This window comes from Myotis davidii, unplaced genomic scaffold, assembly GCF_000327345.1.
Source record: "Myotis davidii unplaced genomic scaffold, ASM32734v1 scaffold665, whole genome shotgun sequence".
Lineage (NCBI taxonomy): Eukaryota > Metazoa > Chordata > Mammalia > Chiroptera > Vespertilionidae > Myotis > Myotis davidii.
In genome coordinates, this window is record NW_006296410.1 from 430,383 (window position 1) to 445,194 (window position 14,812).

General features: G+C 59.2%; 1 protein-coding gene across 1 annotated transcript in view; it reads right to left on the reverse strand.

Annotated features, from left to right (window-relative positions):
* Positions 1-3,591: 3,591 nt before the first annotated feature.
* The window catches only part of PCGF3 (polycomb group ring finger 3), a 19,271-nt gene continuing 8,050 nt past the window's right edge, over positions 3,592-14,812 (reverse strand). Inside the window, exons 8-10 of the mRNA XM_006771441.2 lie at positions 13,566-13,703; positions 7,144-7,224; positions 3,592-6,628 (exon numbers count right to left, since the gene is read on the reverse strand). Coding sequence (XP_006771504.1) covers positions 6,581-6,628; positions 7,144-7,224; positions 13,566-13,703 — 267 coding nt within the window. The 3' untranslated portion in view covers positions 3,592-6,580. The remainder of the gene's footprint in view (positions 6,629-7,143; positions 7,225-13,565; positions 13,704-14,812) is intronic.

Sequence of the window (14,812 nt, forward strand, 5' to 3'; positions counted from 1 at the left end):
GGGCCGTGGGGTCGGGGCCGTGGGGGGAGCCCCGGCCGGCGCTTGTGGGGGAGAAGAGGGGGCTGTGCAGTTGCTGCACTGCATCCCCGGCTGCTGTGCCCGTTATTCCTCGGAAAGACACGGGTTACTGTTCTTTCCCATTGACTTTCAGGGAGAGTGGGAGAGAGGGACAGACAGATCGACACATCCATGGGCTGCCTCCTGCACCAGGGCCTGGGCGGGGAGGAGCCTGCAACCCAGGTACGCTGTGCAGTTGCTGCACTGCATCCCCGGCTGCTGTGCCCGTTATTCCTCGGAAAGACACGGGTTACTGTTCTTTCCCATTGACTTTCAGGGAGAGTGGGAGAGAGGGACAGACAGATCGACACATCCATGGGCTGCCTCCTGCACCAGGGCCTGGGCGGGGAGGAGCCTGCAACCCAGGTACGTGCCCTTGACCGGAGTCCAACCCGGACCCTTCGGTCCGCAGGCCGACGCGCTATCCACTGAGCCACACCGGCCAAGGCCAGTCCATAAAGTCTTAAGGTTTCAGTCCTGGGGGTCGGCATGGGAGCTCCTCTTGGCTCGTGTGCGTTTCCCTGACACTTTCCAGTGTTTGTGGCCACTGCCCATCTTCCTCCCAGACGTCTTGTTGGAATCTTCTGTCGTTTTAAACAGCTGGGTTGTTGTCTTTGTGAAAAAATCAATAAACTTTATATTGAGCAGTTGTAGGTTCACAGAAAAACGGAGTGGAACGTACTCAGCATTTCCTTCCGTCTCCCCGCTGATGAACATGTTGCACTAGCGGAGCCAAGGATACGGTGCTGCTAACTACAGTCCAGCGTTAAAGGCTCATTCTTGTTCCGGCACATTCCGTGGGTTGGACAAAGGGGTGACATGGGTCCAGGACATCGCGTCACAGATCAGCTCCACCAGCCTGTCCCTCCTTCCAGACCCTCCCGCCGCCGCCGCACGAAGGCGTGGCTTTGCGGGACGTGTCGCAGCGGGAGTCACGCCTGTGCAGCTCTCTCGCCTTGGCCTGTCACTCAGTGACATGCGGTGAAGGTTCCTCCACGTTTGCACGGCCTGAGAGCCCCTCTTTTCTGTCTGGATGTGACAGTCCTCTCACCTGCAGGGCACAGCTTGGTCGTTTCCAAGTTTTTCGAGACGGAATAACGCTGTTCTGAACATCTGTGAAAAGTCCGTGTGGACAGAAGTGATTTGGATAAATACTAAGGCTGCTCGGTCACATGGTAAGAGTGTGTTTAGTTTCGTCATAAAACAGCCAAGTGGCCAAGGTGGCCACATGTCACGCCCACCAGCACGGGCGAGGCCTGCTGCTCCTGCCGCCAGCACTGTGGTGTCGTGTCCTGGACCCTGGCCGTTCCGACATTATTCTAACGTCAGGATTCTGACAACATCATTCGGAGCATTCATTCGTGGGCTCTTTGCCATCTGTGTCTCTGGCGAGGTATCTGTTAGGTCTTTGGCCCACATTTAATTGAGTTGATTTCTTATTTTTGTTTTAAGAGTTCTTTGTATATTTTGGATGACAGTCTTTTATCAGATACTAGTGGGGTCCCTCGGCCTGGCCTGCAGGATCGGGCCGAAACCGGCTCTCCAACATCCCCCGAGGGGTCCCAGATTGCGAGAGGGCACAGGCCAGGCCGAGAGAGGGGTGCACAATCGGAACCAGGGAGGGACTGCGGGAGGGCTCCAGGGCGTGTCCAGCCAGTCTCACTCAGTCCCAATGGGCCAGACCCCTGCAGCAAGCTAACCTACCCATTGGAGGGTCTGTCTCCTAGTGGTCAGTGCACATCATAGTGACTGGTTGACTGCCCCCTGGTGGTAAGCGCACATCATAGTGAGCGGTTGAGCAGCCTTAGCATATCATTAGCATATTACACTTTGATTGGTGGAACGGATGACTGGACACTTAGCATCTTAGGCTTTTATTATAGAGGATCAGTGACTTGCAAATATTCTCTGCCCACGGAGCAGAACCTTTTACTTTTAATGAAGCCCAACTTACTGCTTTTTCCTTTCGTACATGTGGTATCCTGTCGAAGACCTCATTGCCAAACCCAAGGTCATTTAGAGTTTCCCATTAACTTTTAGGAATTTTATAATTTTGTATTTTACATTAGGTCTGTAATCCATTTTTTTATTATTTTAAAAAATATTTTTATTGATTTCAGAGAAGAAGCGAGAGGGAGAGAGAGAAACATCAGTGATGGGAGAGAATCATGGATCCGCTGCCTCTGGAACGCCCCACACTGTGGATCAAGCCCACAACCCAGGCCTGTGCCCTTGACTGGAACTGAACGGGGAGCCTTCAGTCTGCAGGCCGATGTTCTGTCTACTGAGCCACACCAGCTGGGGTAGGTCTGCGATCCATTTTGAGTTCATCATTGAGGAAGGTGTAGGGCCTGTTTACTCTGTATTTTTGGAGCTGTTCTGCGGCACGTTTGTGGGGAAGGCTGCCTCTACTCCCCTGCGCGTCTTGGGGGGGTCCTTCTCCGGCCTCTCTCTTCTGTCCCTTTGGTGTGTGGTTCTTCTACCAACGCCACACGGCTCTGTCACCGCACCGTCAGCCGGGGAGCGGGCAGTGCCAACCTATCCTCCCACCTCGTTCTTTCCCTTCATGTTGTGTTGGTGCCAGCTGGGCACTGACTTTTTTGGGGGGAAATCACTTCGTAAGTTATATAAACATCTAATCACTGGATTGTACACTTGGAACTAATATAATATTGTACATGAACCGTAATAGAAAAGCTATTTTAAAAATTAAGCTTCTTTTGCCCTGGCTGGGCTGGCTCAGTGAATGGAGCTTCAGCTGCAGACTGAAGGTCCTGGTTCAATTCCAGTCAAGGGCGTGTACCTTGGTTGCAGGCTCATTGCAGGCTGGATCCCCTGACCTCGGTCGGGGTCGGGTGGATATGGAAGGCAGTCAGTACGTCTCTCTCACATTGATGTTTAAAAAAAATGAAGGTGTTTGAGCACAGGCCCTCTCCCCTCCAAATGGTCGGATGGGAATTTCATGGGAACATGAGGGGCCCCTGGGGCCCAGATTAAAACTGCTGGTGTGGGGGCTGCTTTGGATGAGCTGAGCCTTGGCACCTGAGTCCTCCCCAATGTGTGGGCACCACTCAAACCCCGCAGGCCCGGACCGAGCCAAGAGGCTGAGTGGGAGGGGCGCTGCTCACCTGATGGCCGAGCTGGAGGCGGTCTTCGGGCCCCTGGGTGCATGGCCTGCGCCCTCCCGGGCTTCTGGGATGTGCACAAACTCCTCGGGGGAATCCACGTCCACGGATCCGTGTGTGTGTCTGGGCTCCTGTGGGGTCTGGTCCGCGCAGAGCCCGGCTGACGAGCCGCCACAGGGAAGCTCACCCCTGCCTCCGCTGGCCTCCCGCAAAGAAGCGCTCGCCACCTCCCCCGCCAAACCAGCACCATCCCGGGGCCCCTCACAGGACTCTGCTCCTCGGTGCCGGTGCCGTGGAGCCGCGGGCGAGGCCTGCCCCCAGGATCCAGACCAGAGCGTGCAGCCTGGTTTCCCGCGGCAACCGTAGGCTCTTATAAATGTTGTCGATGACAAGCTCCCAGCCTGAGAGAGACCATTGTTTCCTTTGCTTTTATTACAAGCATATAATATTAATTGGCAAAACACTGAATACAAGCTTCACCGTCATAAAATCAAAACATTGAAGCAATATTCCAAAAAAGATTTTAGACAAAACTAGCCACCAATAGTACAAAAGTTACACACCAACACAAAGCATAAAAATGTAAACTTTCAAATTAAACAAAAATATGCATCCGCATTGCCATCCCATAACCCATGGCAGCCGTGTCGCTGCAGATGGCAGGCTCCGCCCGAACCCGCACCGACTGGGAACACGTGGTTCTCTTACACCCAACACGCCGTGGGGACACCTGATGTGGGGGCGTGGCCCTCCCTGCCCGGCAGGCGCCTCGCGGGAAGTGCAGCCTGAACCCTTTCTCATCTGCGCATCCCAGTGCCCCCCGTGCGCTGCGAACCGAGGCAGACACACACCTTATGGGCTAAGGGCACAGGTGACGTGGGGGTGCACATGGGCTCCTGAGGAATGAGAAACGGACTGTCTGCACTGGCGTGATGTCCCGTTTTGAGGGCGCGTCCAACAGTGACACATCACAGAAACCGCTGGCTTGCTCCTAGAACATTCAACCCGATGACACTTTGAATCAGCGGCACAGCCTGTGCGGAGGCACCAGACGGACGCCCGAGGGCTCGGGGCCTGGGACCGCACCCCACATCTGGGCCGCCAGGGGTGGGGGCGGTGTGCCAGGGCCTGAGCACGCGGGGTCCGGGTGCGAGGCCACGCACGCGGCTGCCTGCCTGCCGGGCATCTGTTGGCGATGTTGCTGACACGCTGTGCGTCATCCCGAGAACAGCATTCTCATCACAACAACGAAAAAGGAAACCCAAGTAGCTCCGTGTGCAGGTTGGGAATCCACGTACGCCCCGTCCCGTCCCGTCGGGCAGCACGCGTGGAGCCTATTGCACAAAAGCATAAACGCATAACAACGCTCCTCACCCGACAAACGGAAACACAGGGCGACGCCCCGAAAGAAAGGAAGAAGCTTGCAGAACATCCCTTTCACCTTATATGCCTGTAAACAAAGCGGCACGAACCGGATGGCTGATGGGAAAATAGGATAGAACGCTTAAAATAGAATAAATAATTTTATAAAGTTAAGTTTTCTTTTCCAACCCCCCAAATCTTAAATTCCACATTATATATTCTATCTGAATTTTCTGTTTTCGTGAAAACCGCACGGTGAGTCCCACGGCTGCCGAGGGCGCAGGCGCGGAGCGCCCGTCCCAGCCGCGCACACGGGAGGGAGACGCCCGGGAACTCCGCCTGGGAAACCCCGCGGCCTGCCCCTCCGACCCGACTCTCACGCAGGAGAAAGTGCATCAGCCTCCCCAGCCGAGTCCACGGGCTGCGGTCCAACCAGGCAGGTCCCGCCGTCTGCGTGAACAGTCTCACGAGGAAGTCGTAGAAAAATAGGCTCTGCTGCTGCTGGGGCTCCCCAGGTCCCGCGGCCAGAAGAGCGGCCGAGCCAGCGGTGTGGACCCGCCGGCCCGGGCCCCTCTCGGCCCCTCTCGGCGTATCTCAAGATATCAGCTTAGCACCATAGCAAATTCAAGTGGTCGCACAGAGAGCTACAGGTCACGATGTGCACCGGGCGGCTGCAGACACCCCCGGCCCGGTCTGAGCGGGAACCATGTTTTTGAAGGTGACACTCACGCTGTTCACCCCTCTTCACCCCACGGGAACCCCCACCCCCTAGGCCCAGAGACCGCACTGGGGTCCTGGGTCCGACAGATGCGCCAGCGGCAATGTGCGTTTTGAGGTAGACAGGTCATAGTTGCTCACACACATCCACTCGCCAGGCCTCGGAGAGCAACGGAGGACCGCGGGGACGAACAGGACGGGGTCACGGCTGAAACAGAGCGATCTGACCAATCCCTAACGCGTTGGGTGGTTTTAAAGGCCTGACATTAAAATTGCTTGGACTGAATTAATTTGAAGGTTTTTCTCTACGCTGATGGCTCATCATAGCTGCCTCTGACCCTTGTGTACGTGCAACAGGAAGCAGCCCACGAGCCCACAGGTCTGGAGCCAATTTGAGAAAGTTCTGTCCCTAAAGTGAGGACTTCATGGGAAACCCAGCACAGAGGCAGGGTGGGCGCAGGGCGGGACCACAGGCCTCAGGGGTGGGAGGGGCCGGGGGACGCAGGAGTGACCACAGGAACGGGCCTTTCTCCCCGAGCTCGCCTTCATGCCTTCCAAGGGACTATCTTAAAGGAACACGTTTGCGTGCTGTCGAATGTTTTTTCTCTAATTCCACAAAAATATGAATGTTTGGGTGAGAAAGCGAGTCCCTGGGGCTGGGTTTGGGGTGCTGTCCCCTGGCCGCCCTGGTGCTCGGTGAGAACCACCGCGACTGGCAGAGAGGAGGCGGGCACCCCTGCAGCGGGAAGATGGGCCTGGGACTCCCTGTGCCACCAGCTCCCTCGCAGCAGGAGGGCGCGTGCTCTGACGATGGCGCCGCGTTTAGTGATCAACGTGACTTTACCGAGACGGCTGTGCGTGGACGCACAGGGGCTCCCTCGGGTCACGACAGGGACATCACACGCCGCGGGCACCGCACTGAGCGGCAGCCTCTTTTGTTTTGCTCTTAAAGTTAATTCTTGTCGATCTTCCGGGAGCTACAGGCAACATAAAGTCATCGTCCACCACGAAAGCGCGTTTTCAACAGCTTAGTGAGGACCCCGTGAGCACATGTGTTTTTGTCACAAACCCTAACTCATAAACTACATGAAACGACCGAGATTTTGGAGGCCGGGGAGGCCGCGGGTCCGTGAAGCTGAGGGTCGCGAGGGCTGGCGGCCGCGTGAGCCTGTGAAGTGTGTGGCCACCTGTTACCGAGCTGCTGGTAGTGTCTTGTCGAGTGTGAACTCTCATACAAAAGGTATAAATACTCTCTGTGCACAAGTCTGGTCCCGGGCCTCGGGTGCGCGCCCGTGCTCCGTGCCCGGGCCGTCTGCAGGTCACAGCAGGTCCATCTTGGGTCTGTAGTGCAGCAGGAGGGGCGCCTTCTGTAAGACAGGCCGCGGGGCCACGCACGGCTCAGCTGGACCAGAGCGGCGAGCGGGCGCCCAGGGGAGGGAGGGCAAGCGGAGGGTGCGGGCTCCTGGCCCCGTCTCAGACCTCTGAGGGCCCCTCCCCAGAGGACAGAGCGCCGCCCACCTGCTCCCACCTTCACAAAGAGCCCAGGGAAAGCTGCGGGCACCCTGGCAGTGGCAGCGCCCCCATGCCGCCAGGAGGGGCGTGGGAGGCAGCTGGGCTGCGATTCACAGCTCCTGCGCCTGAACCCTTATCTCTAAACTCTCAGATGAAGAGGTGCCGCCCTCCCGTGGCTCCCGGGCCGGAGCGTCATCCGTGCACTGAAAGGCTGTGGGTCAGTCCCCTGTCAGGTGCACATGGGAGGCAACTGACCGTGTTTCTCCCTCTAAAGACATCGGTGAACAGCTCCTCGGATGAGGATGGAAGAACTGCACAGGAAGTGCTGACGTCGTAGCAGATTCTAAAAATCAAACACATCAGGCCTCACCTTGAACCTCCACCGCGTGACGACCACGAACTTGAGCGTGTGGTCCTTGCCCAGGATCTCCTCGTTGCATAGGATGTCCAGCTGGCGGGAAAGACGCCGGGTCAGCGGGGCCAGGCGCTCAGCACCAGGGCCTCGCCGAGGAAGCGTGAAGCTTGGCCACACCCCCCGGACAGCCCCAGCGGCCCTCACAAGCTTGTCCCTCCCACCTCATGGGAAAAGGTAATGGGCTCCCTGTTGTTACTTTCTTTTTTAAAAAAGATTTTTAGAGCCTTTTAGGTTTTAGGTTCACAGCAAAACTGAGCAGATGGTCCAGACATTTCCCACGTGCCCCGTCGCCTCCCCAGCACCCCTGGAAGGGAGACGCCGTCACCACCACCCAGAGTCCACGAGGGTCGCCCTGTGCTGACGCCCTGTGGGTTTGCACAAAGTGCCCGCCGCAGTCTCACGGAGAACCTGGAACCCTCGCTCCGTCTGCTCAGCCGCCCCGGCGACCAGGACGCCGTGGGTGGGGTCGCAGTGGGCAGCTTTCGCACTGGCCTCCGCACGGAGGCACAGCATTGAGGGTTCCTCCGAGCTTCCCTGGCTCGATCGCTCATTTCCTTTTCGGGCAGAAGGGTGTCCGGAGTCTGGATGGACACGGTGTGTTTATCTCCCACCTGGTGAGGGCGCTGTGGCTGCCTCCAGGTTGGGGTGAATAGAGTAAAGCTGCTGCAAACATCCATGTGCAGGTCTCTGTGGACGTGGGTTTTTAACTCCCCTGAATGTTTGCTACGGAGCCTGACTGCTGGGCTGTGTGGTGTGCATCCGTTTGGTTTTGTGAGAAGTGACCAAGCTGCACGGCACCGTTCACCCCCAGCCCTGAGGCCCTGCTGCTCCGTCCCCAGCACGAGGGGTCCGTGCCCTGGATGCGGGCCGTTCCGACACGTGTGCTCTGAGTCTCACTGCTGTTTCAGCCTCCATGTCCCTGGAGAGATATGATGTCTGGCAGATGGTCATAGACGTCTCCTTAGGCAAGAGTCTGAGTTCCTGAGCCTGAGAAGGCAGTCACCCGCGCACAGGCCGTCACCCGCGTCCGAGCTCACTGCAGGCAGTTCAGCAAAAAAAGGTTTCCAGGCCAGAGGCTCCTGGCTGAGCCTCTGGGGTCAGGCCCTTGGAGAGCTGCCACCCTCCTCTCCCACTCACTCCCACCCATCGGCCAGGCTGAGACTCCAGGCACAGGTCACGCCAGTTCCTCCCAAAAGGGGGGGATCCTAGGACTCACAGTAGCTGTCAGAACAGCTGCTTAACACGACGGGTCAGCGCCTGCGCCTGGCGACCGTGGGGCACGCAGGCTCCTCTTGGCTCAGGACGGTTCGAGAGAGAAGGCAGTGCGTCCGGCCGGTGGGCAGTGCTCTCGCAGCGGCTACGTCAGCCCTGAGGCCGAGTTCCACACTCTCCCTGGGCTGCACTGCAACCACCCACCCTCACACCGAAGGTGACCGGCCACGGGGACGGGGACTGGGAGAGCTGGGAGCAGCGTGGCCCCCTCACTTCCAGTGGAAAGAAATGAAACAGGACTGTGAGCCTGGCTGGAGGCCCGGCGGTGGGCATTGTCCTGTGCACTGAGAAGCCCTGGCTCCTTCCTGGTCAGGCACATGCCTCGGGTGCAGGCTCCATCTCCAGTGCGGGGCGTGCAGGAGGCAGCCGATGCTTCTCTCACATCCATGTCTTTCTCACTCTTAAATCAATAAAAACACATCCTGAGGTGAGGACTTGGAAGAAAATGCACCTTCCGCTGTTACTCGGGTCCCAGGATGTTCTCACCCGACTCCCGAGAGCTCAGGGCCATCACCTGTGTGCTCTGCTGGGCGGGCTGCGTGGAGTCACCCTGGGCGCTGGCCAGAGGGGGGAGGACCGTGGAGAAAAGGTACAGAGAGCCAGGCTCCCTGACACTGCACTGACCACGGTCCACGGAAGGGCCGTGCTCGAGGCCCAGCTGTCCACACGCTGGGACATGTCCAATAGCCTCACCGAACGGGAGGCTGGCGAATGGAATGCACACGCTCCTGGGCTCATGGTGGAGAGGCGACCGAGTCCTGGTCGGCTGTGCCTCTGCTCCGGCTGGACTGTTAGCGAGAGCTCCTGGCGGGAACCGGGACCTGCCCGGTGACCCAGAGCCCATCACCGGCAAGTGCCCCTCACGTCGTGGGTGACAGTTCCACCTCCCACGGCACCACCTCAACCTCGGGGAGGTCGCCGAGTGAGGGTGTCGTTAGGATTCAATAGGCGAGATTGCCACCGACCCTCTGAACAAGTGGCGAAGCCCGGACCCTGTGCATCGGGCTCGGCTTCTCCGCCCACAGGCGATGGCGGAAGCACGGGTTACCGTTCTCAGGGCCCAGCTGCTTCTGGGGGGGCCGGGCGGGCAGGCATGCACGCTCTGCAGAGCAGTCTCGGGGTGCCCGATGTGGGGAACCGATCCACACGCTCAGCCGGCCCTGTTTACTGCAGACACACCTCCCGCCCCGAAGGCCCGGGGCTGCGGAAGGCCAGGGATCAGGGCCAGGGTTTCCTTGTGGGAGGATCTGTGACGAATGATCCAATTGCTTCCTGGTTATCGCCCTGTTCAGATTTCCTTGTTATCTGGGTTTAGTCTTGTAAGTTCTATGTCTCCGGATCCTCGTCCCTTTCAGTGAGGGTAGCCACTGGCTGGGCACTGCTGTTCACTGTGTTCTCTGAGAAGCCTTCTTACTGCTCGGGAATCGGTAGTGATGTCCCCCTTTCATTCCCACTGTTAGTCATTTTTACTCTTAGTCCGTTCTAGCTAGACTTTCTGAAGGACCACTGGTTTACTCAGCTGTTTTTTACTTTCAACTTGCTTATCTGCATAACCTCTATTGCTTCATTCCTTCTGCTGCCTTTGGGTTTAGCTTGTTTTTTTCCAATTCCTTCAGTTCTAAATGTGGGCTGTCGATTGAGATCTTTCTTCTTTAGATTTAATTGTTTCCTGCTGTCACACCCCCAGCACTGCTTCCCGCTGTCGCACTCCCCCAGCACCGCTTCCCGCTCTCACACTCCCCCAGCACCGCTTCCCGCTCTCACACTCCCCCAGCACCGCTTCCCGCTCTCACACTCCCCCAGCACCGCTTCCCGCTCTCACACTCCCCCAGCACCGCTTCCCGCTCTCACACTCCCCCAGCACCGCTTCCCGCTCTCACACTCCCCCAGCACCGCTTCCCGCTCTCACACTCCCCCAGCACCGCTTCCCGCTCTCACACTCCCCCAGCACCGCTTCCCGCTCTCACACTCCCCCAGCACCGCTTCCCGCTCTCACACTCCCCCAGCACCGCTTCCCGCTCTCACACTCCCCCAGCACCGCTTCCCGCTCTCACACTCCCCCAGCACCGCTTCCCGCTCTCACACTCCCCCAGCACCGCTTCCCGCTCTCACACTCCCCCAGCACCGCTTCCCGCTCTCACACTCCCCCAGCACCGCTTCCCGCTCTCACACTCCCCCAGCACCGCTTCCCGCTCTCACACTCCCCCAGCACCGCTTCCCGCTCTCACACTCCCCCAGCACCGCTTCCCGCTCTCACACTCCCCCAGCACCGCTTCCCGCTCTCACACTCCCCCAGCACCGCTTCCCGCTCTCACACTCCCCCAGCACCGCTTCCCGCTCTCACACTCCCCCAGCACCGCTTCCCGCTCTCACACTCCCCCAGCACCGCTTCCCGCTCTCACACTCCCCCAGCACCGCTTCCCGCTCTCACACTCCCCCAGCACCGCTTCCCGCTCTCACACTCCCCCAGCACCGCTTCCCGCTCTCACACTCCCCCAGCACCGCTTCCCGCTCTCACACTCCCCCAGCACCGCTTCCCGCTCTCACACTCCCCCAGCACCGCTTCCCGCTCTCACACTCCCCCAGCACCGCTTCCCGCTCTCACACTCCCCCAGCACCGCTTCCCGCTCTCACACTCCCCCAGCACCGCTTCCCGCTCTCACACTCCCCCAGCACCGCTTCCCGCTCTCACACTCCCCCAGCACCGCTTCCCGCTCTCACACTCCCCCAGCACCGCTTCCCGCTCTCACACTCCCCCAGCACCGCTTCCCGCTCTCACACTCCCCCAGCACCGCTTCCCGCTCTCACACTCCCCCAGCACCGCTTCCCGCTCTCACACTCCCCCAGCACCGCTTCCCGCTCTCACACTCCCCCAGCACCGCTTCCCGCTGTCGCACTCCCCCAGCACTGCTTCCCGCTGTCACACTTCGGTCCCCCACACCCACACCCATCCACTCCATCTCACATCCCCAGGAATTTCAAGTGATTCCAGCATCAACTCTAAAATCACATCCAGATGCCAGCAGCTTAACATCCCAGCCCTGTCTCCTGACTCACACTGACCAGGGGCAGTGAGCTCCGGGGAGGGTCCACCTGGGCAATGCCCTCTCAGCCCTGCCCCGTGACACAAGGGTGATCAGCACCGGGAGACAGGCCGTCCACAGGGAGGTGGACGAGGAAGCACACAGGGTGACTGGTCTCAGCAAGTGAAGTCCAGCAGGGGCAATGCCAGAGGCTGCAGAGGAGTCACCGCTGGGGGCTGAGCGTCTGCCCTCTGCCCAAAGGCCTGCCTGGAGCCGTTCCCCCTTTCCCTGAAGGGCAGCTCACGATGGCACCAAGGCGCTCTACCCGCTTAGATGCTGCACGAAGAGCTCCGAAGTGATGGCCTCTCCTCTCCTCCTGTCCAAGCTGGTGGTGTTTCTGCTGACACAACACTCTCATCAACCCTGTGGGTCTCCCATGGACGTCACGGACCCGCAGGTCTCCGGGGATAGCTCCTCTCCGCTCCCCTCCCCTCCCCTCCTGAGGCTCCTCTCTGTAGGGAAGGCTGTGCAGTCTCACCTGGCCTCCCCCGGGGCACGCAGTTCCTAACATGGCGTTCCTGACAGACCCATCTTCTTGCGTCTGGACAGGCCGTGGACGTCCAAGAGCATCAGGTGCTGGGTTGCTTTTGCTTAGCCGCTCCTTTCTGAACCCGTCTCTCCTGCGTGCTTTATTGTACGCAGAGAAACCAGGCCACGCGTTCAGTACTTTGCTTGGACATCTCAGCTAACTCTCCAAGTTCGTCACTTCCAAAACTGCTTCCCACGCACTGCAGGACACAGCCAGCGCATCCCGTTCCCACACCACACTCCTCGTTCCTTCTGAGGCCGAGCCAGGTCTTCCACACCCGCTTCTGGCGACACTACCTCTAAGAAGCCGCCTTGCTTCCCCTGGGCCGTCACCAGAATCACCTGTAAGGGCCACACCCTACAAGTCTCTTCATGGTGACCTTCAAGGCTTCTAAAGTTGTTTCTCAACATTCTTCTCGTCTCTACCTATCACCCGACTCCAAAGCCACACCCACATTTTGGGGGATTTGTTCAGCATCACCCCACTTCTGGTCCCAAAACCTCGTTTCATTTTCTATGGCAACTGGCGGCCTACACAGCCGAAGGTCACTCTCAGACGTGCCGGCAGGCAGAGCTCCTCCCAGGCTCGGGGGGTGGGTCCTTCCTGCCTGTCCAGCTCCTGGGGCCGTGGTGTCCCGGGCTTGTGTCCGCCTCCCTGCTCTGTCCTCACACCACCTTCTGTGGCTCAGGTTTCGCCTGCCTCACCTTGTGAGGACACGTGTAATTGGCGTGAGGGTCCATCAGATAACCCGGGGCTACTTCATCTCAAGACCCTTACTTACATCCGAAAAGACCTTTTCCCCAAAACGGTTCCGTTCACAGGTTCGGGGCCACCCACTGCTATCTCTACAACGTACCTCCAGTCCATCACTTCTCACCACCCGGTCCCTCTCTCCTGACCGTCCTGTGAAACCCCCCCGGCTGGCCTCTCTGGCTTCCAGTTCTGCACCCCAACAACCCACTTTTCTCACAGCTTGGGGACCATTCTAAAACCAGAGCTCAAATCCCGGGTCCTGTGCTTAAGGCCCTCAAAGCCCTTTCCTTGCCCCTCTGCACGCACAGCTGGCTCCTGCGGACAGGTACATCCTGGCATTAGTGTTGCCCCGCAGAAGGGCCTGTGGCTCCCCAGCTGTGTGCTCCCAGCCCACCACCAAGCCCCACGAGTCACCAGCCTTTGTTTTATTCTCGGCATTTATCACGACTGGACAGTATTTTATCTCCCTGCCTCCCTACCCAGTCATCCCACCCACCGCCCGTCCATCCATCCGTCTGTCCGTTGGTGAAATTAAACCCGCAACACATTTGAACCAGCTCTCTCATCCCCCCTCCCCCCGATTCACGGTCTCGGGACCATCCCGCCTCACTGCTCCTGGGATACTCTGGGTACAGGCGAAACAAACATTTTTTTTTCTAATTTAAACTCTCCAGAGAAAGTTGTAAAAAAAAACCCGAAACACCAAGCTCAGGCATCAGGCCGACAGGGGAAAGGGCTACCTCGTTGAAGGACGAGAGGTTGAGCTTCTTGGCGATGAACTTCTTCAGGTGCAGCACGGTGGCCTGGGCGGAGCAGCGGATCCACTTGCGCTTCAGGCCGCGCAGCTTGCTGCTGTTGCACTCCAGGCAGATGCTCACCTTCGGGAGAGAGGGCAGGGCTGGGCGGCTCGCCTTGGGGCGCCGGCGCGCTGCGAGCCCCCTAACAGCTAAGAAGGCTGACTTTCTTGAAATCAGAAACCAAACAGACCCCAACACCACAGGAAGGAATTTTAAAAACCGCTTCCACACACACGACCGTGAAACCCACAGGGGTTTGCCGGCTGGGAGAGGTGCTCTGGCGCTGCCGGCTCTGATGCAGACTTCGAGGCGAACCGGGTGCTCGGCTCCCTGTGGTGCCTGGTCTCCCGTCAGACCCCAGGCGGGAGCTTCGGAAGCTGCTGCGCAGGACACACACAGGCCCGTCTGCCCACAGGCCGTGCGGATCCCCCTGCGGGTGGGACACACACACACACACACACACACACACAGGCTCGTCTGCTGCCCACAGGCTGTGCCGAGCCCCCTGTGGGCGGGACACACACATACACACACACACACAAGCCCATCTGCCCAGAGGCCGTGCGGATCCCCCTGCGGGTGGGACACACACACACACACACACACACACACAGGCTCGTCTGCTGCCCACAGGCTGTGCCGAGCCCCCTGTGGGCGGGACACACACATACACACACACACACAAGCCCATCTGCCCAGAGGCCGTGCGGATCCCCCTGCGGGTGGGACACACACACACACACACACACACACACAGGCTCGTCTGCTGCCCACAGGCTGTGCCGAGCCCCCTGTGGGCGGGACACACACATACACACACACACACAAGCCCATCTGCCCAGAGGCCGTGCGGATCCCCCTGCGGGTGGGACACACACACACACACACACACACACACAGGCTCGTCTGCTGCCCACAGGCTGTGCCGAGCCCCCTGTGGGCGGGACACACACATACACACACACACACAAGCCCATCTGCCCACAGGCCGTGCGGAGCCCCCTGGGGGCGGGACACACACACATACACGGGCCGTCTGCCCACAGGCCATGCGGAGCCCCCTGCAGGCGGGACACACACACAAACACGGGCCGTCTGCCCACAGGCCGTGCCGAGCCCCCTGCGGGCGGGACAGACACACACACACACACACACACACACACACACACACACACGGGCCCCCCTCCCCA